General features: G+C 40.6%; 1 protein-coding gene across 1 annotated transcript; it reads left to right on the forward strand.

Annotated features, from left to right (window-relative positions):
- Nucleotides 1–1,069: 1,069 nt before the first annotated feature.
- Nucleotides 1,070–21,854, forward strand: psmd5 (proteasome 26S subunit, non-ATPase 5). The gene is made up of 10 exons (XM_028809242.2): nucleotides 1,070–1,300; nucleotides 2,197–2,341; nucleotides 3,496–3,609; nucleotides 9,686–9,814; nucleotides 9,936–10,045; nucleotides 13,170–13,312; nucleotides 13,414–13,605; nucleotides 15,963–16,072; nucleotides 16,759–16,899; nucleotides 21,363–21,854. Exons 1-10 carry the CDS (start codon nucleotides 1,128–1,130, stop codon nucleotides 21,618–21,620), a joined length of 1,515 nt encoding a protein of 504 aa, XP_028665075.1. The 5' UTR covers nucleotides 1,070–1,127; the 3' UTR covers nucleotides 21,621–21,854.
- Nucleotides 21,855–26,193: the final 4,339 nt, after the last annotated feature.

The raw sequence follows: 26,193 nt of genomic DNA on the forward strand, positions 1-26,193 counted from the left end.
ATCATTTCCACATAGTAAACTATCCATCCATCCATTTTCCAACCCACTCCTCTCGTTAATTAAAGTTCTTATGTTCATCTGAAGATGGGTTTGACTTTTTCAATGGGTTTTTTAGTGGACATGTGCTTTTTTAAGTCACACAGTTTAACATTGAGGTCTTTCTTGCAGTAAGGACAGAGCTATAAAATCATTACCGATGCATGACCTTTAAAATCAGGATTTGACTCAGGGTGCTACTAGCTTTAGCACTTATTGGGGGCTTAGCTCCCCTCTGATAATATCCTTAGTCCTACAAGTATCTCAGATGGAAAAATCACCCTTTGGTTGACCCATTCACGGCTTTCAAAATTCAGGGGCTGGATGCCCTAGATCAGGTGCTAGATCTCCTGAAGCCCCCTCAAAGATGTCACTTTGACTCCCATTCTTTTACCTTTGCGACTATTTGTACGGGACATCTTCAACCAGTGCCATCAGGTAGCTTTCTTTTAAATGTGTTTGTTATGTGTAGTGCATTTAACAAGATTTTAGTACCGACTTGACACAGAATAAGCAGATTTGTCAGAAATGACACACAAGTAAATCGTTAGCATTTTGAGTACATGACAGATGCTATTAGCTAAATTGTTTCAAATTTAAAACGAACATAAGACACTTTCTCGGGTAGATAACAGTTGCGTTTAACGACCGGTCGTTACTACTACTAATAATAACTTGTACTGTATAGTACTTTTCAAGCACAAATAACTTCGTATGGAACACGGAAAACACAAAACAAATAAAAAAAATACAGCAAATAATTTATGTAGAAATAAAATTAAATGATAAAATGAGGTAAAATGCTTAAAAATTAAGCAATATATATAAAAATAATTACAAACAAAATGACTCGAAACAAGTCACGTTAGCCACAAGCGCAGTTCTCTCCGCTTTTCACTGCGCTCTATTGAACAGTTGAGCAAACAGTTGTTATTACAAGAGCTACCTTCGGCGACTACAGAAAAAAAAAAATCTGTAAACTCTCGCGATAGCCGATACGAAAATAAAACCTGTAGTAAGATGGCGGCTCCAAAAACTGGACAAATGTAACATCTCGCGAGAGATGAAATCCACACGGTGACGGTAGTAAGATGGCGGCGTCCATTGAAAGGCTGCTGTCAGAGATTGCTTGTCTCTCGGAGCCGATTGAAGCCTTGAGGAATTTAAAAACAGCAGTATTGTCCACTCCGTTGACAGTTCTGAATGAGACCGTGCCAGGATTGAGGCTCGAACCTTTGTTCGCGCAATTAAATGCAAACGACAGGTGTGTATGGTCCATTCTGTTTTATTGCATCGCTGCTATCGTACATTAGGAATACATGCGCCAGAAGTTCATTGATAAGTAGACACGAATGTGTGTTCGATTTTTTTGAGTGCTAACTCAGGACGACTTTGCCTGCTGTGGGGATTTATTAATCCTTTTCCCGAGCACATTTCTGCTGAGTCACACCGCATCTTCTGCGTTGTCATCAGCACTGACAGCCGGCTTTATGTAAGGCTTTTGGTTAATTGCGTTACAAGAAGTTTCCTTTTGTTTGTTTTTTTTTTACTGGTTCAATAGTAAAGCTTTCGGTGTGGATCATTTACATTGTGCCAGCGGAATTATTAAAGGTGGCGCAGCACGTAGCGTTCACGTTTGATCCCTGGTACGACTGACTTTAGTGTGAGGCTGTGCTGGTCTGGCATTGGCACCTCAATAACTGTGGTCATGCACCCGTTTGTAGTATGAGAAGTAAAAACAGACCTTCGTCAGTTCAAGGATACAATATACCGGAGTGTTTAAAAATAAAGGTAACTTTTTTTTTATATAACTTAAAAGGCTTTGATCCTTCACCCAAAAATACAAAGCCCGGCTATGCTATTCAAGCTGGCAGTGACTGGCAGAGCCGCTTCCACAAGTGTGTTCTCAAACCGATGGGCTGCAAAAGACTGCATAGTATGCTTATGGTCAGCAGCCTGTGCTATTAAAGCTCTTTAGGAAAAAAAGCCGTTGCTGAGCCTTTTAGAGTGTGTGACAGACCATGAAAGGTAGCTGAAGGTGTGGACATGAAGGAACCCGAAGCTGCTAATTGTATGGTAAATGTTTCAAGTCGCCTTGGATAAATAGGTGTCAGCCAAATAAGTAAATGTCAAAATCTTTTTTTTTTCTTTTTCTTATAGAGAACAAGTTGAAATTTGTGTGGCTATCCTTAGTCGATTGCTGCAGGCTGTGGACCCGTTGTACCTTTCCCAGAACTTTATTGAACCCTTGCAGAGAGGCCTAAATCATCAGGATGACACCGTCAAACTTCTTGCAATGGGTCAAGTAAGTGTTATGGGTGACTGGAAGGGAGTGGTGCAGGGTGGGTTTAGGTACATCAGATGGCTCTCCCAGACTAAGTGACACATTTACTATGGAGCCAAAATCCCTCATCATGCTGGGGGACTGTGGAAGGATCCTCTACAGCGCCCCCTCTGGTGTTCCATGATGTCTGTGCTCTTGGAGTGTTTAACACTGGGGGCATGTAACGCAGTTAGGGGACATAGGTGAAATGTTGTCAAGAGGGGTGCTAAGTAAACGGATACATTTTCAGTATATAAAAAGCAGCCCTCCCTGCACGTGTATTGTGTGGTGGATGTGGCCTGTCCCGTGCACATCTTCAAATAGGCCATTTCAGATTGGCTTTACAGTTTGAGTACTCAGAATTGAATCGGACCTTTCAGATCTCTTCTTGCATTCAGGACACTGCAGTGCAACCTGGTCAGATTTTTCAGGCTGCCAGCTTGAGTGGCTGTGTTAGCACATCGCTTCAAACAATTTCTGTTTCTGTTCTGTTGAAATCAGAACGCTTAAGTGCAATGGTGCGTGAGAAAAAAATAGAATTTTATATTTCTAATGGGGGCTTTACTTTGGAGCTCCATTACTGTACATCAGAGGGACATTTTCACTGTTAGCTGGCAGAAACAAAGTTCCCTCCAGCAAAAGTCCCCCCAAAATAGTTGTATGTTTAATTAAATGAGAACTGTTATGGGTATTGTTGTTTGTTTTATTTATTTTTTAAATTATTTTTTTGCTTATTTAGCAATCATATCACATGCTGATAAATTTGTGATAGAGTATGTAATGTGTTTTTCAATGCAGCATGGTAATGTTCTCTTCTATTTGTTGTCTGTACACCTTAGAACTCATCCTTTTCCTTTTTTTAGCAGTCACCGCACCAGTTCTTGTGGCAGCCATGAATGCCCAGTTAGGTCACCGAGTCTGTTTTTCAAATCACAGCTTTATATTTTGACACCATTTAAACAGTATAAAAGTAATCATTTTATGACTCTGGCAGATTAAAGCAGATCATCTGGTACATGCAGTCTGTCTTCGTCACATCTGTGGCAGAACTGTTTCTGGACACTTATACTTAATTAAAAAAAGAAGGAAACGTTGTTTTTCCTTTTTCAGTTTTTTTTTACTCTTATTTTTTCAAGGTGGGACGAATCATTGAAAACTCGGATGGTCTGACACAAGTGGTTAACAGCCAAGAATTAATAAATCAGATCGTTCAGTGTATTGGTGCGGAGAAGATCTCTGTCTCTAAAGAGGTGAGATGTCTGATATTTTATTAACCTTTTAATAGCTGGCTTAGCAAGTGGGTGGATGAATTAGTAGGGAGTGCATGTGCAATGTTTTCCTTGACAAAACGGGGGTGTGACATGTACCGCTGCCCCTTCATGACGCATGGGCTTCTTGTTGATCAGATACACAGTGAAAACCCAGCTGTCCCTCTGGGACCTGTTATACCAGGTGTCCTTGCAGGTCAACGTGCCCACCTTTAAACTTGGCACCTGCCTTACTCGCTCATGTGTGTAGAAGGTCATGTGATGTTAAACCTCCCCTTGGTGTCACTTCTATCTTAGTCTTGAAGTCACTTCTGGGAATGGGGTGACACTTGTTTTCTTCCTGGGACACCAGACCAGAATGTCCTTCGGTGACTGCTGGGGCTCCCGCACCCCTACATCTTGTGTAACTAATTAACTGTGGGATTATCGTAGGACGATATCAGGGAAGTTACAGGAAATTGATCTTATCAGATCTGTGATTAATTTCATGAAGACATCAAGGTTTATTCTAAATGCAGTACAATCCCTCTTAACTGGCCACGAATTAACCAGCCTAATAAAATAAAATAAAATAAAAAATCATTTTTTAATCCTGAGTTATATGTATGTACTTCCTTCTTTCCTGGAAAGTGAGAGGACTCCTACGCTCAGAGTGATTTCCGTTTACATATTCCTTTATGAATTTTCCACGGTGCCTTCTTCTTTCTACCTGGCAGCTCCCCTGCTCCTCCCATTGGGCTTTGCAACAGGGGAGTCGCCCTACCTGCAGGTGCAGCTGCCTTCCACACTGGTCCAGTAGTCCTCCGATCCCTGGCTACATTGGGCTCCATCCGGACCGAGACTTGGGTTCTTTCCCCAGCGGCCAGAGCGCTCACGCTGGGGCTAAACCAGCCCAAAGCCTCCATGACTGCCGCTGCCTTTTGACGGCCAGTCGTCTTCAATACCGGTCACTCCAGCTCTGTGATCGCTCAGCTGGAGCGACCGCTTTCTTCAGCCCCACCGAGTGTCGGCCAAACACTCAGCAGCAGAGGCTCACCTGCCTGCCTTTGCTCCATCGAATCATTCCCTCTCTCTCTCTCTCTCTCTCAATCTGCTTCCTTCTCCATTAACCTCCCATTCTTTCCCGTTCTCCCCCTAGCCACCTCACGCTTCTATTTATCACGGGGACGTGGATCAGATGTGGCAATTAGCAGTTCCCGGGAACAATTACAGATATGGACGACTCCTCACCTGTGCACTTAAGTTAGGATCGCCTGCATCACGAATTCCCCGGGAACCGATCGGCCACACGTACTCGCTAAGCCGCGAGTGCGGTGATTATTCATTTAAAAAGTGGCCTTTTTGACTTGAGCTGTGGACCCTCTACACCATACTGTACAGTCGTTGTATGAGAAAAAAACCTGTGTGCAAAATTGTGGATGAAGCCTTGTGGATATGGTTTCTTCAGGAATGTCAAAGAAGTACAGTACATACAGTTAGGTCAATAAATATTTGGACAGAGACAACTTTTTTCTAATTTTGGTTCTGTACATTACCACAATGAATTTTAAATGAAAGTACTCAGATGCAGTCGAAGTGCAGACTTTCAGCTTTAATTCAGTGGGGTGAACAAAACGATTGCATAAAAATGTGAGGCAACTAAAGCATTTTTAACACAATCCATTCATTTCAGGGGCTCAAAAGTAATTGGACAAATTCAACAACTGGAAATAAAATGTTCATTTCTAATACTTGGTTGAAAACCCTTTGCTGGCAATGACAGCCTGAAGTCTTGAACTCATGGACATCACCAGATGCTGGGTTTCCTCCTTTTTAATGCTCTGCCAGGCCTTTACTGCAGCGGCTTTCAGTTGCTGTTTGTTTGTGGGCCTTTCTGTCTGAAGTTTAGTCTTCAACAAGTGAAATGCATGCTCAGTTGGGTTAAGATCAGGTGACTGACTTGGCCATTCAAGAATTTTCCACTTCTTTGCTTTAATAAACTCCTGGGTTGCTTTGGCTGTATGTTTTGGGTCATTGTCCATCTGTATCATGAAACACCACCCAATCAATTTGACTGCATTTAGCTGGATTTGAGCAGACAGCATGTCTCTGAACACCTCAGAATTCATTTGGCTGCTTCTGTCCTGTGTCACATCATCCATAAACACTAGTGTCCCAGTGCCACTGGCAGCCATGCACACCCAAGCCATCACACTGCCTCCACCGTGTTTTACAGATGATGTGGTATGCTTTGGATAATGAGCTGTTCCACACCTTCTCCATACTTTTTTTTTGCCATCATTCTGGTAGAGGTTGATCTTGGTTTCATCTGTCCAAAGAATGTTTTTCCAGAACTGTGCTGGCTTTTTTAGATGTTCTTTAGCAAAGTCCAATCTAGCCTTTCTATTCCTGAGGCTTATGAGTGTCTTGCACCTTGCAGTGCACCCTCTGTATTTACTTTCATGCAGTCTTCTCTTTATGGTAGACTTGGATATCGATAAGACTACCCCCTGGAGAAGGTTGTTCACTTGGTTGGCTGTTGTGAAGGGGTTTCTCTTCACCATGGAAATGATTCTGCGATCATCCACCATTGCTGTCTTCCGTGGACGTCCAGGTCTTTTTGCGTTGCTGAGTTCACCAGTACTTGCTTTCTTTCTCAGGATGTACCAAACTGTAGATTTTGCCTCTCGTAATATTGTAGCAATTTCTTGGATGGGTTTTTTCTGTTTTCGCAGCTTAAGGATGGCTTCTTTCACCTGCATGGAGAGCTCCTTTGACCGCATGTTGTCTGTTCACAGCAAAATCTTCCACATGCAAGCACCACACCTCAAATCAACTCCAAGCCTTTTATCTGTTTAATTGATAATGACATAACGACGGACTTGCCCACACCTGCCCATGAAATAGCCTTTGAGTCAATTATCCAATTACTTTTGAGCCCCTGAAATGAAGGGATTGTGTTAAAAAAATGCTTTAGTTGCCTCACATTTTTATGCAATCGTTTTGTTCACCCCACTGAATTAAAGCTGAAAGTCTGCACTTCAACTGCATCCGAGTTGTTTTATTTAAAATTCATTGTGGTAATGTACAGAACCAAAATTAGAAAAAAGTTGTCTCTGTCCAAATATTTATAGACCTAACTGTACCTTAGAAATATTTTTCTACATGAAAATAAGTATGCGTCTGATTAACCAGCCAAAATGGCAACTGGTCATGGGTCCAGTCCCGAGGTGGCCGGTTAAGAGGGATTGTACTGTAATAGTCATAAACTGCTCTCAATAATTTAGTAGTTTAGGCTCTATACAATTTTTAATATAAAATGAATTGTAAGCAAAATGTGGAAATGTTTGTCATAAGGCAAAACTCAGCTGGGTCTTACTCCTTATTAATATTATAGAGGCATGTCATTTTCTAACCTGCTGTGTCCTGGACAGGGTCACGAGGGTGCTAGAGCCCATCCCAGGTAGCATAGGGCACAATGCAGGAACAAAAACCCTGGACAAGGCGCCAGTCCATCGCAGTTATGAAGATGTTTTGAAACATGGATGACGTCTGAAATATTATCCCATTTCAGGTTTAGGAATAATATCTTTAAAGTGTATAGCAGCAAAATAAAATGCAGTTCAGAGTTGTTAGTTATTGCCTTTCATGGACTCTCAAGCGTAGTTTCAGTGAATGCTTAGCCTGAAGTTGTTCTGCATTGTTCTCAACAATATTAAGTAGTTTGTCACTAATGAACAGTTAGTTGAAGATTCACACACAGACAACTTGTAAAGATGAGTGTCTGTCTTCTGGATGGCGTTGCCCCATTAGCCTGTTCAGCTTTGCTTTTGACTTACTACAGGCCCTGAATTACAGTGAATTGAAAATGTAAGCACATTGTCTTTTATATTTTTTTAACAAGAAGTATATTTGATTGTAATTTCACTAATATTAAATCTTGGGCAAATGATTTGAACACAAGAGGCCCCCAATGTAGGTACATTTCAGGAACAACTGCTGCTGTTTGGTCTCCTCAATTGAGGTGCGTGGCTGCATCATGCCAGGATCAGAAGGGCTCTGTAAGGTCATCACAAGAAAGATTGCTGATGCCAATGGTTCTGGTTCCTCCAAACAGTGAAAAGACCATTCAAAGAAAAAGCCTTGTCTGAAATTGGCAAGTAAAAAGAAAAGGTTAAAATGAGCAAAAGAACACAGCAGATGACCAAAAAAAGCATATTTGAGTTCCTACCCTGGAGTCGCCTATTCTTTATTGTAGATGGCACTGGTGTGTGGTGTTTAATTAAGAAGATGAGCCAACTGAGGACTTACAGGGCTTTTGTTTCTCATACAGACTATGATGTCCTTATCCTCTGTGCATCTGAGATTCTTCATCTTTTTCTGAAGACAGTAATAGACACCTTTGTATGTGAAATCTTCAGTTTCATGGCAACATTTCACATGAAGTTACTTTCATTCTTAAAAAAAAAAAAAAAAAAAAAGACTGACGTGTTTCTTGAGGAAGCTGATTCATTATTGAATCCAGAATTGAGCTTTAGGAATGCCGATACCTTGCAACTCAAGTGAACAGAATAAGAGGTTTCAGCAGTGCAAATGCAATTACAAAGGTTTCTCTAATAACCAGCTAGCATTTAAATCTGACTAATTAAGGATAACCTCAGGGAGCTGACACTGAAGGAATGGCTGCTGAAAATAGAGCTTTGCAACCATATGTGAATAATAAATTAAACATCCGTCATTTCAAGCAGAAATAGCCATTATACATCCTAGTAATATTTTGGCCATATTTTCAAATCAATTTCAATTAATGGAATCTTGAAAATAAGATCCATTTCTATCAAAAACATGAAAATTTCTGGGTGTGTTCAATCTTTTGACTGGTAGTGTGTTTGTGTGTGGGTGTGTGTAATATATGAAACAAGCCTGTTTGTGATAAACGTATGCAATAAGAACGCCAAACAAGAAACATTCAGCTTCTTGTGACACCTGCAAGTACATCAGGATGAGCAGTTGATCGCATTGGCTCACTTCTGCTTCACTGAGAGCTTGTTACTCGTTCAGAGTTCCTTTCCCCACGACTGCCACTTCTTGAATTTTACTTGTGACCTCCTTTAATGTGCCCACCCCCCAACCATGTTTTGTTAATAATGTTCAATAAACTCTTTGCACATCTGGAACGAGATCGAACCAACTCCAGGCAAGATTCTGTTTTTGTATTTTAGCAGTGCGTTTAATACTCTGCAGCCACATCTGCTGAAGGACGCCACCCAGTTCATTCTGTCCCCCCACACGTTGTGTGGACACCACCTTTTGTTAGTTTGCTGCCACATACACTTCCTGGTTTAATCCTATTTTAAATGAAATGGCACAGTTTTTTGACACTCAAGTTCAAGAAGAACTCGTCACAGTCTTTGACTGTTGTGGGTAAGAACTAGAGGTGAAAGTTTAGCCATAAGTTGAGTTTAAAAAGCGGACCGTGTCAAAGACCCTGTAGAAGGTGGTAAAAATACATCTAACCATATTATTACGCCCATATTAGTCACCTGGCAGTTGTATCAAATCTTTAGTATATTTTTAACATTTAAGAATTGAAAGTGTTTGAGTATTTGTTGAACAACTTGACATTACGGGCCAGTGATTTTAAATATATAATGTAGTGTCTCCCCAGTTGCTTATTTATTTCAGTTCTGTGTTCCTGCCAGTTGCACTTCATTTATGAAGTTAAAGCTTGAGTCCCCCGTCTGCTGCTCTAAAAGCTCACTTTGTGTCACAAGGCATCTGATCTGTCATGAGGACCTTCGGCTGTCCACTCCTGTACTAATAAGGGAGTGAAACTTCGCCAGCTGTGCTGATGGGGTCTTCAATTTGCTTTGGGAATACTGATTTGAGTAGGAAGGCAAAATGATACCAAACTAATTACCATCAAACCATGGAAAGGACAGAACTGGAATTTGTTTATGAACCTAGTTTTGTAAAACTTGACTTGCTTGTATGGAATGTTATTTGATTTTAATAAATTCAATAAAATGTAAAGAAAAAAAAAAAGAACTGGGATTTGGTTTGTTTTCTGTACTTTTAGGCAATAAAAGCTCTTTGCAAATTCTCACATTCTGAGGCTGGACTGGAATTCCTTTTCAGCAGAAGTCTTCTGGCTGAACTGAAAAATGTTATGGCATTAAGTGATGTCATAAGGTACAGAGGATACGAGGTAATACAGCTTCTTCATTTTCACCTTTAAACATCAGCACTACCTGTTCAATTTCTTATTATTTGCTCATTTTAATATCCTGAGGTATTTTACCTTGTGTTCTCTGATTTCCTTTTTCTAGCTTATTGTCGAGGTAGCCTCTGTATCTGCTGTGTCCTTGGAGTACTGTGCCAAGAATGGTTTTATAGCTCAGCTGATTGGAGAATTGACAGGCGATGATATTCTTGTAAGGTGAGTTAAAAACAAATTGAATTTCATGTTAGAATACACCCATTAATACTGGCATTAAAGATGTCCCCGTTTAGTGTAGAAGACTGGTGGTAATTTGTGAGAAACTGAGTAAAAGAGTGAAAAGTACAGCAGGGATCCAGAGTATGTGATTCCCATCATGCCATTCTGTTCCCCTGCGCAGTACTTAGACGTGTTGAGTTGTCATTGTGAATGAGAGGAAATTCAAATGGAACTTAAGTGGGAGATTCCAGGAAATGGCAATATGGGAGCAAATGGTGCGTCACCAATGTGGCAAGTGAAGGAGTGGGATTTGTTTTTGTTTTTGTTTGCCCACAGAAAGTTTCCTATTCAGTTTAGTCAAATCATTGCAGAGGAAGAGCATTCAAATTTAATTTTTTTTTTAAATTAAGATATAAAATATGTTGAATATGCATGCCACAAATGTCTTTTTAGTATGAAAATGATTTTGGTTATTTGGGTACAGAGCTTTATTTAATAGTTTATGTATATTTTAAGAATGTGATTTCTGTGTAGTACTCTTAATTCACACAAAGGAAGTTAATTAATTGCTGATGAAGAACCCGAGTGTGCTCCTCCTTATAGGATGTTGTTGTTTTGTTAATTTTTTTTTTCTTTCGTAAAATGCAGTGCATTTGTAATTGGGTGGGTGTATTTGAAATGTAACTTTCACTTAATTTAAAACCCATCTGTTACTCCTCTTGCCCAAATCAGATTTCTTTAGTATCCGTATAACAATTGCTACAGGGTACCTTCAAGACCCCATTACACCCATGTGGCCATCTTTCATGCATTAGATACAAATAAATTATTTTCTATGTTGTTAATTAACACAAAAATAGCCTGACTTTTCTGTGGGCTTAATTGTTTACAGACATTTTCATAGTAATGCAAATTGTGGCAGCTGAAATGTCAAACAGCTGTCTTTGACTAATGAGAGTGGGTTTCCTTTTAAACAGCAAGCCCCCGTCTGCGCTCTTGCTAGTCACATTACTAAGGCCATTCAGACTGTCATAAGGATTGTTTTTTTTAAATACTGTTTCCCGTTATCATTACCAATAGACGTCGTATCACAGACCACAACCATTACATAAGAACAAGCACCCATGGGTCCCACAGGACTACCAGAACCTTTAGTGTCTTCTTTAGCGACTGTAGTTGTGTCCAGTAAGGAGCAGAGACAGCAGCTCTGCTGCAGCCAAGATTGTGGTGGTCTCAGTCCTGATGTCCTGAGCAAGTAAGGTGGAGCCTTGGATTACTCGTTGAACAATTTTCTCTGTTGATAGCCTAATACCTTGAAAGGATATATTTGGTCTTTTTCAAGTTAAACTTATTTTTTCACAAGCATGGTGTATATGTATTTGCAATGTGAAACCTTTCTTGGCATTTCATAATGGAAGCCATTGGGCAAAGAGCACCAAAAGAAAATAAAAGCTTAACTTACCAAATACATCCATTTTTCATGTCAAGAATGTCATCAAGCATTAATCTGTGTCTTGAAATTACACACACTTTATAACATTTCTTACATATGTCATGTTTGGACAAAAAAGCCAGTATTCTGAGATTTGGCCATTTTAAAGTAGACCAGCTGTGTGCGCCACCTTCACACTTCTCTTCCTCTACAGTAACCTTTCCCCACTCATGGTGTGGTTTCCCCTCAAAAGATCAAATCACAGTAAAGTGGAACCTCGGTTCATGACCATAATTCATCCAAAACTCTGGTCGTGAACCGAAGCAATTTTCCCCCATAGGATTGTATGTAAATACAATTGATTCGTTCCAGATCATACGAACTGTATGTAAATATATATTTTTTTAAGTTTCTAAGCACAGATATAGTTAACTAAACCATAGAATGTACAGCATAATAGTAAACTAAATGTAAAACATTGAATAACATTGAGAAAACCTTGAACAACAGAGAAAACTAACACTGCAATAGTTCCCGCTATAGCGCTACCAACCACTGGCTAAAAACACTTTTTTTTTTTTTTTAATGAGTTTTAAGCACAGGGAAAAAAATGAACATTTGAAAAAATCCGTAATTTAATAAACCACCAAGAAAAGTAACATTGCAACAATGCACGCTACGAACCGATTGCTGTAAACAGAAGTGAAAACAAAATCAAGCCCAGTGCATTCTTTAACTGCCTTCCTACATTATGCATCCAGCTCTCTCTTGCGCTGCGTGTGCGTGTGCGTGTGCGTGCGTGTGCGTGTGCGTGCGTGTGTGTGTGCGTGCGTGTGTGTGTGTGTGTGTGCGTGTGTGCGTGCGTGCGTGCGGCTCTTTCTCTCGCGCTGCCTGTGTGTGTGCGGCTCTCTCTCACGCTGCCTGTGTGTGTGTGTGTGTGTGTGTGTGTGTGTGTGTGTGTGTGTGTGTCACGCGCTCTCTCGCTCGCTGCACAGGAAATGCACAGGGAGAGACTGAACATGTACAAACCAAAAGGGAAACTGGCTTGTTCGTATACCGAGTGTGGTCGTGAACCGAGGCAAAAGATTGGCGAACTTTTTGGTTGTAAACCGATTTGTACGTGTACCGAGACGTTCGTGAACCGAGGTTCCACTGTAATCTTTTTCTGCCACGTGTTTGGTATCCTGTTGATTTGTTTCCATATTTAAGTGAGAACTCCTCCCACAAAGTCACTACTGGCACACAAGCAGACAGAAAATGCATCTGTACCTCAGGAAAAGAAATACAAGGAATATGCCATAAAACGGTTATTTCCTAATCCCTTTTGTTGCCACAAACCTGAGTCTTAAACATGGAAGGCATGTTTTCTTATAGTGAATCTTTTGCTGCTTCAGAGTGAAAATACTCAGTAAGTTTTTTAAGATTTTATTTTCCTCCATGTTGCTCCATGCCCCATGGCTTCCATTATAAAATGCCAGGGCACCAAGATATGTATTTTTAAATTTATAGAAAATAGTTAGGTTTAGAACACATTTTGGAGTAGCAAATAAATATATACCATGTTTGCAAAGAAATAACTGACCTGAAAAATACAGAATTTATCCTTTAACATTAGTGTATGGTAATGTAAACTGAAAATCTAAGAGGGGGGGCCCCCTGTTTTTCATTGTTATCAATCATTTCTGATTTTAGAGCTACTGCCATTGAGATGGTAACTACTCTGGCTCACAGCCTTCATGGGAGACAGTATCTCGCTCGTCAGGGTGTTGTTGACCAGATATCCAATATGATCATTGGTGCTGAAACGGACCCTTTTGCCTCCTTCTATTTACCAGGTATTTATGCTGAATTTATTGTATGTGGTGGAAGTAAACATTGACATGAAAGTGTGGCTGTGCTCTCCATTCACATTCTTAATTGTACTGTTTATTTCTAGGCCTTGTGAAGTTTTTTGGAAATCTTGCTGTAGTGGACAGCCCCCAGCAGGTCTGTGAATGTTACCCTGCATTTCTAAACAAGGTGTTTGAAATGGTTGAAGGACAAGATCCAACACTAGTTGGGGTGGCGTTGGACACACTAGGAATTCTGGGATCAAATGCTGAAGGAAAACAAGTCCTTCATAAAACAGGTATTCAGATTGCCTTGCATTAATCTCTTGGTGTCATTCTTAATAAATGAAAATGTGCTCTTAAAATATTTGCAAAGTTTTTAACATAGATCTGCAAAAAAATGCTTTAAAGTTGTGGACTGCGAGCTGCTGTAGGCTGTTTCAGATGAAGGGTAACCTCAACATTAGGTACACTTTTGAGGCTCTTGGTGTGTAAATTTATATAGAGAAAATATACATAATTGCTTAATGAGTTCCAGACTATAGGCAGCAGTTCTAGACTATCCTGTCATGATGTATTCTGTCAGTGTGAATTTTTAGCCAAAATTACAGCTTGAAATACAGGGAGTGCATTGTAGCAATTAGAAAACGACACAGAAACATTCAGATGTGTTGTGCATTCTGTACAGTGTTACACTGTTGGCAAATTGGTACAATGTTTTGAACGAAGTATTACACAACACATGATTAAACGCAAGCTATTAAAACAATTTTACCCAAATCCATAGTGCACAGTGTATCTCACTCAAAATTTAGCATTGGTGTTTTTGGAAACAATTTGAATATTTAAAGACCAATAAGCAGCAGCTGAGCCTTTTGTAGACACGTGCCTGTTAGCCACTTTACAGTCTTCAGAGAGAGAATAACTCCATAATAAACGGATACTCTGATTGGTGATCAGTATGTTTTTCTAAGCTTTAAGGTATTTTAGTTGTGGCGTGTGCGGCAATGCACTATTGGCATACGCTCCCAACCCTCCTTTTCGTGACGTGTTACACTAGTTCAGCTAGCATGTTTCTTTTTTTCTTGTGAACGTCTGCAGTGATGCGGGCTTTATCAGAGAAAGGATTGGAATATGAGTGGAAGAATAAACAGTGAAAAAGGAATCAGAGGAGTAGTCCTGTGCACTTAGAAAAACGACAGGAAAATCTACATTAATGATATCAGACCTTTTTATTTTGTTTTTCAATTAAAATCGACACTGCTTGTCTGAGTTTGGCCAGCGAGTGAACTTTTGTTTATTACAGCAGCTCACATTTTCAACTAGAAAAAGAAGAGATTAACCCGTAAAGTGCCTGAACCAGCTATAGTTGGTTCTCAGTGCAATTTGCCAGCACGCCGGAGCTGATCAGTCAGTGCCATACATTCATTGAGCAGCCAGCTCATGACCACTGCTGCCGCCAAGCAAATCAACATCACTGTCCCTAGACTAGCATGCAAGCATCAGCGTGGGCCTCTGTGTGCTTGAGTGCAGCCAGTTCAAGCGCAGTTGGCTCAGTGATTTACTGAATCTCAGCAAGGCATCAGTTGCACCTTGTACATATAGTAATAGATTGTTGCAGTAGTCTTTGTTTTTTTTTTTTTAATAGTTTTTACAGTTCATTGGAAGTGTGTACAGTGATCAGTGTTGCAGTAATTGTGATGCTCTTTGCATGAAAAAATGTGTTCCATTACAATTTAATTTTTTCTTGATGAATTGTGGCGTTTCCTTAAAAAGCTTTGCAAAAAGGTATTTGGCCTCCGGGGATGCATTAACCCCCCAAGTATGTGGCAGTTTAAGGGTTAAGAAGAATTTGAAATTTCTGCTTAGTAAACAGCAAAATGTGTTACTTGTAAACTTGTTAATCATGTTAGCCTTGTCTGCTTGATAAACATCTTATAAACGTTTGACAGATTTGCAGCTTTTTGTAAAGGGTTTATACTGTTTATTTTTATTTGTGTTTGTCATACAGTATAAGGTTTGATAAGAAACAAATATTTCATAATTAAAATGGTAATCCATATTTATAATTACACTTCAAGAATTTCCAGTGTTTACTCTGAAGAAGGAAAACAAAAATATACAAAAAAAACTATATAAGTAAATTAAAGATTAAGAAGGATTTAAACCTATAAGTGAATATATATTTATTAACTTTAACTGGTAGTATCAACAAGTTGAGTCATTGTGTGAGAGAGACAGTTTTCTGTTTTGCAGTTGGTGAAAGCGACATTTTTTTTTTTTTTTTTAAATTAAGGTTTGTTTCAGATAAGTACATTACAGAAAACAATGAACAGTACTACAGCTTGTAATTATGAGAATCATTTTATTTTTTCGAATGCCATGTTTATTATTGATAAATATTTTTTCTGTACATATTTGTTTAGTTAAGTATGCATTTTAAAGTCATTTTATTTATTTTATTATTTTTATTGTTGCCGAACAGTAAGCCTGCAGAATTTTATGTAATCAATAAAAATGAACAGGCAATACCTGTGGTCCATAGTTTAATGATAAAAATCCAAAATTTAACACTTTAATAAAGGACATAAGGCTTCTGCCATCTGGTCACGTTTTATGGAATGCAGCACCCCATATTTCTAATTTTATTTAACAGGTTCAAAATTTAAAACTCTGTTGAAGCGGATTTCTCAACTTGCTCAGAATTCACCAACAGAAATGAGGGTCCGCTGCTTGGAAGCAATTTCCTTGCTTCTCACTTTGCCAGTAAGTTGTTTTTTTTTTTTTTTTTGTCTTTCTAGAAGAGGCGCAGTCAGCCCAAGTGCTAATTAACAGTAGTTGTTACGTCAATATTTAATTACTAAAGACTGAAAAATACAAGCTTCTATCAGCTGTTGTGGGGCCCCCTTAATATTTTCCTGCTTTAAACTGGCCAAAGGGGATATAGGGGTGAGAGGTTTGGACTTTTAATTTTGTTCCATTGGTAGAAATAAAATGCCATGGACTAAACACAATTGTTATTGAACACAGAATATTGCTGTTTGCCAAGGTGTATGGGTGTGCTCAGTGGTGTGTGTTTGTGTTGTGTTTTTAACAGGACATGCACTCACCTCTCATCATTTACGATTTCTGTGATTTGTTTGGCAGTAGTGAAAATGCATATAACTTATAGAGAAAAAAATACCAGTCAACTGTTGAACTTGGCATTGATATTTATTATTTGGGTTCACCTTCGCCCAGCTCTTAGTGAGAGACAGAGTTAATCTAATTTAGATAGATAGATAGATTAGAACTTGTAGTTTAGCTTGGAGTGTTTATGTGTCTTATGAAGTGTACATCATAAAGTCTTCTTTCATTCTTCCTTCCTGGTGATTGATTGTTTAGACTTTGTATATCCACACTCTTCTGTGTGTCTTTCTAATGGTGTATTTATTTTCTAATTGCTCTTTTAGGCAGAACAACAGACAGACGATTTGCTGGGACTCGCAGAATCTTGGTTTTGTTCATTTTCAAACCAGCCAGTGGAGCTTTTTAAGAGTATTAGCGCCCAGCCATTCCCTGAACTGCATTGTAGTGCCTTGCGCGTCTTTACTGTGAGTTCTTATTTTATACGATTCTCTTAAAAAAACACACACACACATTTTATATAAATATATAATGTGTGTGTATGAAAGTGCTCAGTTTGTCATGATAAATATGTGTATATAATTGGATTACATGGGCTTGGGAATTTGTATACTTATATATATATATATATATATTGTGATAGTTGCCTGGAGACCACATCTTTATAAAACACGCACGTTTATTAAACATTATAAAAACAATTCCAACACTCCACACAATGCACTCAGCAATAATCACCCTTTAAATCAATGTCCTTTGCCGCCTCTACTCCTCCAGGGAGCTTCGTCCTTCTCCCACTCCCGACTCTGGCTCTCTGACTGCAAGGAGTCGGCCCCTTTTATCCCTGCCCGGATGTGCTCCAGGTGGCTGATGACGTCCATCTTGCAGCACTTCCTGGTGTGGCGGAAGTGCTGCCCTTTGACCCGGAAACACTCCGGGCGTCCCTGGCCGATCCCTCCGCCATCTTGCAGAGTGTGGCGGAAGTAACAACATCCGGGTCCCACAAGGTGTAAAGCGCCCCCAGGCGGTGGCCACGGGTCCCAACAAGTCCGACAGTTCGTTCTCCTTTCCCGTTGTCCTCTCCTTGCTCCGTGGCAGTTGTGTCCTTGTGGCCCGGAAGTTATTCTTGCCACCTTCCGGTCCTTTCTGGCGTCCCGGCCAGGTAATAATCCTGGCCACCTGCGACTAATATATATATATATATATATATATAATCATGGCATTCGTAGTCTGTGTCACAATCTGATGGTATGGGTGGTTACCTACCAGGTAACGCTTGTGGTTGGCCAGCAAGTCTGCTAACATCCGCCACGGTGCCCTCAGTTGTGAGAAGCAGATCATAGAATGGTTGAAAATAGTTTACTGTCAAATAATGCAAAGAGTACACGACACGTGTTTCGTCCTAATTCTGGGCTCATCAGGCGTACACACTCTACTGCACTCCCTCTCGGGAATCGGACCTCGGACATCAGCACCAGAGGCGAAGCCCCTAACGTTGCGCCACGGCGTGTGGTTCGTTTATTTGACAGCATGTAGATTGGGGTAATTACATTCACGGCATTCGTAGTCTGTGTCACACTCTGATTGTATGGGTGGTTACCTACCAGGTAACGCTTGTGGTTGGCCAGCAAGTCTGCTAACATCCTGCTTCTCACAACTGAGGGCACCGTGGCAGATGTTAGCAGACTTGCTGGCCAACCACAAGCGTTACCTGGTAGGTAACCACCCATATAATCAGATTGTGACACAGACCAGGACTTGATCTGACACAGTGATAAAAGGCAAGCAAGGGATCGTGTTGGTGGGACTTTGAGGTGGGCAAGTGGGAGACTCGCACCTTCCACCAGGTAGACTGAGTTTGAGTCCTTTTCAGGAAGGATCAGAGTGGCAGCAGAACTTTGCTTTGCTACTTTTTCTTACTGTATTCTTTTTTTGTATCTCTCCTTCTATAATACAGACATTATTTCCATGCCTGTATTATTCTCTGTGTGGAATATTGCCACAGTCGAGGCCTTTTCCCTTTCCTTTGTGATAGGCCCTTTCCTATCACAAAATGTATGTTTTAATGTTGTTTAATGGGAGAGCTTTTTTCAGTTACCATCCAGAGTTGTCGTGAGATTCCAGGTGCACAATTGTGGCTGGCAAAAGCAAAAAAAAATGTTCTTTTGTTCTTTAAAGATTCTGTTTTTTTTCCCCCCTATAATAACGTCCTTCTGCTTTTCTTGTCAGCAGATTGCTGCAGTCTGTAGTCACAACTAAGGAAATGATTCATTTATGAAAACCTAATACAGGCGTCCTTCTCCTTGCAAAGTTAACTCGTTCCTGAAAACTCCTTTGTAAGGCGAATGTTTGCAGTGCAAGCACATAATTACCATCAATATAAATAGAAGGAGATTTTAAGTGGTCTCAGGTTGCAAAACTGACCTCCATTTTTTGCTCAGGTAAGACCACAATTCATGAAACCGAACACAGATAGATCAGTAATAACACAAGCCATCAAACAAACCCAACCTGGACTTTCCCCGTCATTGAGTGCTGTTTGCATTCAGACTCGCATTCCACTCACACACAACACTTGAGAAACACAAGAATGCATTGAAATTGGCGGGTAAATATACCCAGGTCTGGGAATGGCAGCAGTCAAGTAAATTGTACGTACACCTGGCGTAATGTCTTATTTTATTTTTAAACACTCGCCTACATCAGTGGTCTTTAATTACCGTATATGCTCACGTATAAGTCGGGACTTGAAACCCGAAAAATCAATCATAAAATCAGACCCTGACTTATACGCCCGTTCAAAAATGTGACAATTTTTTTTTTTTTTTTAAACATCTTCTTGCCTCCTCCAAACTCTCACCAGTTTCTCAGACGCATCAAATTTTGTTGCAGCAGCAGTTACCAATTTTTTTTTTTTTGCTACTTCAATAATGTTTAATTTAAAACCAGCTTCGTATTTTCTTCTAATTGAACGCTTCATCGTAGATAAGGGATGCTCTTACGATAAAGGTGTATGAGGGTGTGAGATACAAAAAGCACAAATCAGTGCAAACGTCACTTCAGAATAGCCTGGGTATTACCGTGTGGTCACGTAGGCATGGGAGAGAGGTTAGGAGCACACGCTGATACAGCACATTGCTGCACCCACATAGAAACAAAAGTCTGTGTGCTCCGTGGTTGCTCTCTCAAGTGGGTGTTAGCATATCGTAATCTCTTGGACCAAAAGAGTGAATTTTCTTCATTCAACTTATATTACCAATATTATAAAATACCGGAAATTATACAGTAAAATCAAGTCCCGACTTATGTATATACGGTACATCACATTTTACACTCAAAAGGAATGGCCTTAATTTTTTTTTTTTCTCCCCTCCTCTGAAGCCATGACACTCGAGATAACGTGTGATGAAATCGCTAGCAGACATGTGAGCCATCCACGTGACAAGCGGACCGAGTGTAACTGTGAGAATGACGGACTGGTGCAAGCGGCGCACATCTGAAAATCATCCAGGACTTGGTTGGTCTTTGTAGCCACAAAAGTTCATCTTCGTTGCGGTTCACAAGACAAAAAGAACATTAAATGACTTTCTTTGTACAACTGAATTTTGGTAAAGTGGTTTGTGGAAACTCTGTGTGCATTACCCTGTTAAACATTAAAGAGTTTAGCTTTTAGATTAAATCTGAAAATGTTACTGGGTTGCCAAAGGTGACACACAGTTTAACGGTCTTTCTTCTTAAAGCTGTTAGATTTGTAACGCCTTACCCAAGAATGCATTGCAGCCGACTTTATGAGATTTTGTACACTTGCAGCACAGAGAGGTCACATGACTTGTGCAGAGTCTATTGTGAGGCCGATTCCAAAACTGAACCAGTGGCCTTAGCCACTGTGCAGTCCTGCCGAATGGATGGAGATATTCTGGGAACAAAAATATTTACTTTGAAGTATTTGCTTATACAGTGGAACCTCGGTTTGCGAGTAACTTGGTTTACGAGTGTTTTGCAAGACGAGCTAAAATTTTTAATAAAATTTTGACTTGATAAACGAGCGAGGTCTTGCAATACGAGTAGCATGTATACGCTTTGTCTGCTGAGCGTCATGTGATCACAACTGAGCTCTCTCTCACTGCAGGATTGTGGGCAATCGTCTCCTATTCCTATTCGGTGTGCCTCACTCATGTAGTCAACATCTGTACGAGCATATACTGTTTATTACAGCATTGTGACTGTGTGTGTGTGTGTGTGCACACACGCGCCGTGACGTGCGAGTCCCTGTCATGCGCCCCAAAACACAAAGCTGAGTCTCAGTACTTTAGCAACACCAGCTTTATTCAGCTTGAAACAGCAACAGTGCAGTTATTAATTGTAGCGGGATCTGCCAGTCTCCTATATACAGACACAGCAGTCAGGCAGGGTCGTGGCCAAGTAATACTGTGCCCTGCGCATTTATAATGTTCCTTGTTCTTTGTATCACCCATCGACAGCAGGCACTTAACATGTCCGCGATCTTTTCGGATTCGCTTTTACGGTGAACTGCTACAGCGCTGGAAGACTGCGATTGCTTTGGGACGCTCTTCTGCATGTCGTCCCGTTGGGTGGAATACCACAAGAGTTTAGAAACTCACTCACACCAGCCATAATTCTTTTCAAAGAGAAAGTGCAGATTAGTTTGTTTTATGTATTTTTACTTTATATTTTGTATTAATCATTTTTATATGAATAGTTTTGGGTTGTGGAACAAATCATCTGAGTTTCCATTATTTCTTATGGGGAAATTCACTTTGATATACGAGTGCTTTGGACTGTGAGCACATTTCCGGAACGAATTATGCTCGCAAACCGAGGTTCCACTGTATTATTAAAAACATGTTTTAGGTTTTTATAATCACTCTTAATTCTTCATTTTAATGCAGTGTTTATTTTTTTTTAAAAGGCAATTGCAAGTCAGCCATGGGGCCAAAAAAAGATGATTGATACACCCGGATTTGTGGAGTTTATACTAGACCGCTCTGTTGGGCCTACCAAAGAATGCAAAGATGCCAAGTACGAGGTGGTGAAAGCACTTGCAAATTCAAAGACTACAGCTGAGATATTCGGTAATCAGCAGTATCTCAGCATCCGGACTTACCTGCGGGAAGGACCCTATTATGTCAAAGCCGTGTCGTCTGTTGCGGTGGAAGGTGCAGAATAGTGTTTTACTGGAGCGGACTTGAAAACAATCAAAGCAGGTTGGTTGACTACTCTGCATAGGAGGGAACGAGAAGAAGAAAGTTGTCAGATAACGTGGCAAAATCCTGTCCTGTCTTACTATTACTTTTCTATTAGGAAACGTTAATTGTACTTGGATTTCAAAAATGCAGTGCAAGTTACACTTTTTAGGAACCCAGGATGGAAAATCATTTGCAATAAAAATGATTTGAGTGCACAGTGCTATTAGGTGGTTGATTTTTATAGCGTTTAAAAGTTACTGACATTTGACAAATTTTTACTCCTAATATCTGTTACATTTGGTTTGTAGAGGGACCCTGGTAGATACCTGCTGCTTACTGTAAACTTCACTGGTCAGAATCACAAAGTGACAGAAAAGCTCTGCACCTCTTCTGCATTACTGGCCCGGCCCATGGTGGGCCTGCTCACTGCTCTAGATGGGTTAACACTTGAATAACTGAAGCCAATGAAAAAAGTCAGAGTGCAGGGCCACCTTAAATTCCTTTGCACCTCCTCATCAGCGTCTTTGTGTTGTAAATGTGTCGATCAGCACTGGGAGCAGGCAGCCTGCTATGCCATCCCCCACCGACGTAACTGAAATCCATCCATTGTCCAACCCGCTGAATCCGAACACAGGGTCACGGGGGTCTGCTGGAGCCAATCCCAGCCAACACAGGGCACAAGGCAGGGAACCAATCCTGGGCAGGGTGCCAACCCACCGCAGACGTAACTGAAATCAGACGCGAAATTCACAGAGCTCAAGTCTGTTTATCTGGGCGTGAGGTGTCTGGAGTTGTATAGGGCAAATAATATCTCGTTATTTGGAACACATACATTTCATGTGTGTTCCATGTCTACAACAATCTGTGCAAATGTAGGATGACAAGAAATGTTGAACACATACCTTAAACAGAGACTTTTTTCATGTTATAGTAATAATTGACAAAATGCTCACGTGAAGTGTGTAATGTGTGAAGTCCAAATATCAGATAAACACTTTCACAAAAGGTATAACAAAACTAGGTGCGCCTTTATTCAAGAATATAACTGAAGTAAAAGAAAAGATTCAATTTACATGTTGCTGTCAGTGTGTAAAAACCGAAGCCCAAATATCAATCGACACAAAGTAAACATGTCCACTTGGCTGGCACAGAGGTAAAAACTGCAGTCTAGTAATCAAGAGCTTGTGGGTTCGATCCTGAGTCCTCCCCACATTTACCATTTTGAGTAATGAGCTGCTATTATTATTACTGTGATATAATAAAAACAACAGGAGGCCATCTGTGAACTTAAATCCATTTCCTGTTTGATCAGATGGAGACGCCATCATTTGTATTGAAACATGATGGGTCAAAAACTGACGTCTTTTGGTTGATTTGTGCCCAGTCAGTCGTTTATCAGCTCTGCACATAGCCTGTCTGTTATTCAGTAGCCCTGTGAGCTGCATTTAACGAAATCGGTAAAAACTCATGTGTACAACAAGAATTTGACATAATATGTGTAAGTTATAAAATGTGGAAATGTGATTCCTTACATTTTGAACTTCTTAGGTAATCCGCATTAAAGGCTGAATGTTCAACTCCAGCAGAAGCAACGGCATGCAGAATTGTGTGGGCAGCAGTGCTCATCTGCTGTCATAATAAATGCTTTGTGCTTTTTGTCCGTTTTATTGTTTCTCAGTCCTTCCTTTCCAAAACACCAGCAGTTTTCATTTAATTTGATGCTGTAGGCTTATGGCAACACGGCTGTGGAGGGAATCCCAAAACTGTCAGACAGCAGCACATCCAAGTGAAGGTGTTCAGCTGCAGCCAGCGACTTTTGGAGCCAGCAGTGTGCTTGTGCTCTTATATTCTTATTATACTCTGACTGATGTCAGCCTCTTTATCTGCGGAACCAAGGTAGAGGTTAGGATTTTATCTAATTTGTGGAGTTTAAAATCATTCAGATGTCAACTTGTGTCTTTGTCATTTAACTGAAGTCATAACTGTGGAAGGACAGAATAGGTTGCCCAGTCCATTGACTTTGTCTGGTAAATAAATACTCAGTGGTTTCACTTCAACTTCATAATGTGGTAGTTTGTTGTAGATTGCCGTGGACTTTTATGTTTAAAGAAGGGCTTCCTGAAAGGTGTCCTCAAATGTGGCTACAAGTATGTGACTTACTGTTTAAATTGGAGATTTAAGATGGATCAGCTTTATGGATGCCTTTGAGAATTGTGGACATCAGGATTGCACTAAACATGTTCAGCTCCTGGAACTTCTCGGATGTCTGCTAGTGCCTTAGTCTTCTTCTCATGAACCACAGAACTTGGCCTGAACATCTGGCTTTGGGAGTTCTTTGATAGAATGAGCTAATACCTTGAGGAAAATCCCAGCCTTGTTTATTGAATGTTACGCTTGAAGACATAACCCAGTGTTACAATGCCTAAGGGTTTATGAAATGTACTGTATATGAGGAGTGTATCCAAACTGAGCTGATTTAATACCATATTGAGTAAAAACAAAAAAAGTGCTGAGTGGGATGTTTTCTGTTACTTTAAAAAAAAAAAAAAACATGTTAAAGAAGTAAATGTAGCTTGAATGATGTTACACTCGCATCATAAATGTCACATAAACGAAGTGTCACATTTTCCGCAAGGAGAAATAGCAAATTCTGCATATTGAATTAATCACATGTGACTAAATGTCTGCCCACTCTCCAAGTTTTCAATAATCTGCAGAACTGCATTAAACTGAGGTGCACCAAGAACAATCGCCTTCTCAGACTGCCCTGTTCCAGTTAATGGGGGGTTGGAGCCAATGCTGATCGGGGGGCTCACTCGTACCCAAACTAGGTGGCCTAACACTCATGGCTTTGGAATGGGGCAGGAAAAGCCACACTGGCGATGGCTGCATGGCGTGGGAATCAAGTTGTGGATGCTGGAGGAATCTGCGAGGCGGCGCTTACCTCTGTGCCCTCACGGTATAAAAACAGCAGGACATTAGGGCACCATTTGTTTCTTTTATTCATTTCAACCACTGCTGGTGTCGTTCCTCCTCTTGCCCCAGTTCAGTTGTCATCTGCTTCCACTCCAGATGGTGCTCTGCTATTGTCCTAACTTGGCTTTCTCGTCAAACTAACACAAACAAAGACCTCATTATACTTATGGTGGCCATAACTACTGGCTGTAGTTTAGTGTTCCTAATTATACAATTGTTTTCAATTATGATTTGACTCAGCAGTTCATCCCTGTAATATTGTGCTGTTCTGTGTAGTTTCAGCTCATAATTTACTTCTTCCTGTATTCTATGGTCCATTTTTAGCTGCTTTTATGGTGCCTGTGTTTTCTGCATCACTTCCAGTATGAAGCATCAATTATCTCGTTCCAATGGCACCTGTCCAGGGGTTTGGGATATTTTAGGAATCAAGTGAACACTCAGGTCTTTGAAGTGATGTGCTGGAAGAAGGAAAAATAGGCAGCAAGTGTAAGGACTTGAGCGACTTTGACAAGGGCTACACAACTGGGTCAGAGCATCTGAAAAACTGCAGATCTTGTGGGGTATCCTGGCATGTAGCGGTTATTTACCTACCAAAAGTGGTCCAAGGAAGGACAACTGGGCGTGAGTGCCCAAGACTCACTGACGTGTGTGACAATTGAAGCTCTGATCCCACAGAAGAGCTCCTGTAGCACAAACTGCTGAAAAACATCATGCTGGCCATGAGAGAAAGATGTCAGAACACACAGTGCATTGCAGCTTGCTGTGTATGGCGCTACATAGCCACCCATTGGTCAGAGTGTCCATGTTGACCACTGCTCCCCACAGAAAGTGGGCACAATGCACATCAGAGCGGGACCATGGAGCAATAGAAGAATGTGGCCTGTTCTGATTAATCACGTCTTCTTTTAGCTCTTGTTGATGGACGACTGTGTGTGTGTGTGTGTGTCGTTTACCTGAAGAAGAGATGGCAGCAGGATGCACTACGTACCGTATCTGAAGAAGGCAAGCCGGTGGAGGCAGTGTGATGATCCGGGTAATGTTCCGCCGGGAACTTTGGGCCCTGGCCTTCATATGGATAATACTTTGATATGTACTACCTACCTAAAGATTGCTGCGGGGCTGACCTTGTACACCCCTTCATGGCAGTGGCCTCTTTCAGCAGAATAACATTAAAAATTGTTCAGGAATGGTTTGAGGACCATGACAAAGAGTTCAAAGTGTTGACTTGCCCTCCAAATTCCCCAGATCTCAATTCAATCGAGCATCTATAGGAAGTGCTGTAGGCCCCACCTTGCAACTTACAGGACTTGAAGGATCTGCTGCTAACGTCTTGGTGCCAAACATCACTGGCCACCTCCAGAGGTCTTGTGGAGTCCATGATTCTGCATCCATGGGTCAGAGCTATTTTGGCAGCACAGGGGGACCTACACAATATTAGACAGATGGTTTTAATGTTGTGGCTGATTGTTGTTTGGTGTCTGCATCCAACAGGCAGCACACGCTGTGCGAGAATGTGTTCTCCAAGAATTGAAGCCATACTAAAGTCACAATATCCCTGCCCAGTAACTACAACAGAAA

This window comes from Erpetoichthys calabaricus, chromosome 9 (assembly GCF_900747795.2).
Source record: "Erpetoichthys calabaricus chromosome 9, fErpCal1.3, whole genome shotgun sequence".
Lineage (NCBI taxonomy): Eukaryota > Metazoa > Chordata > Cladistia > Polypteriformes > Polypteridae > Erpetoichthys > Erpetoichthys calabaricus.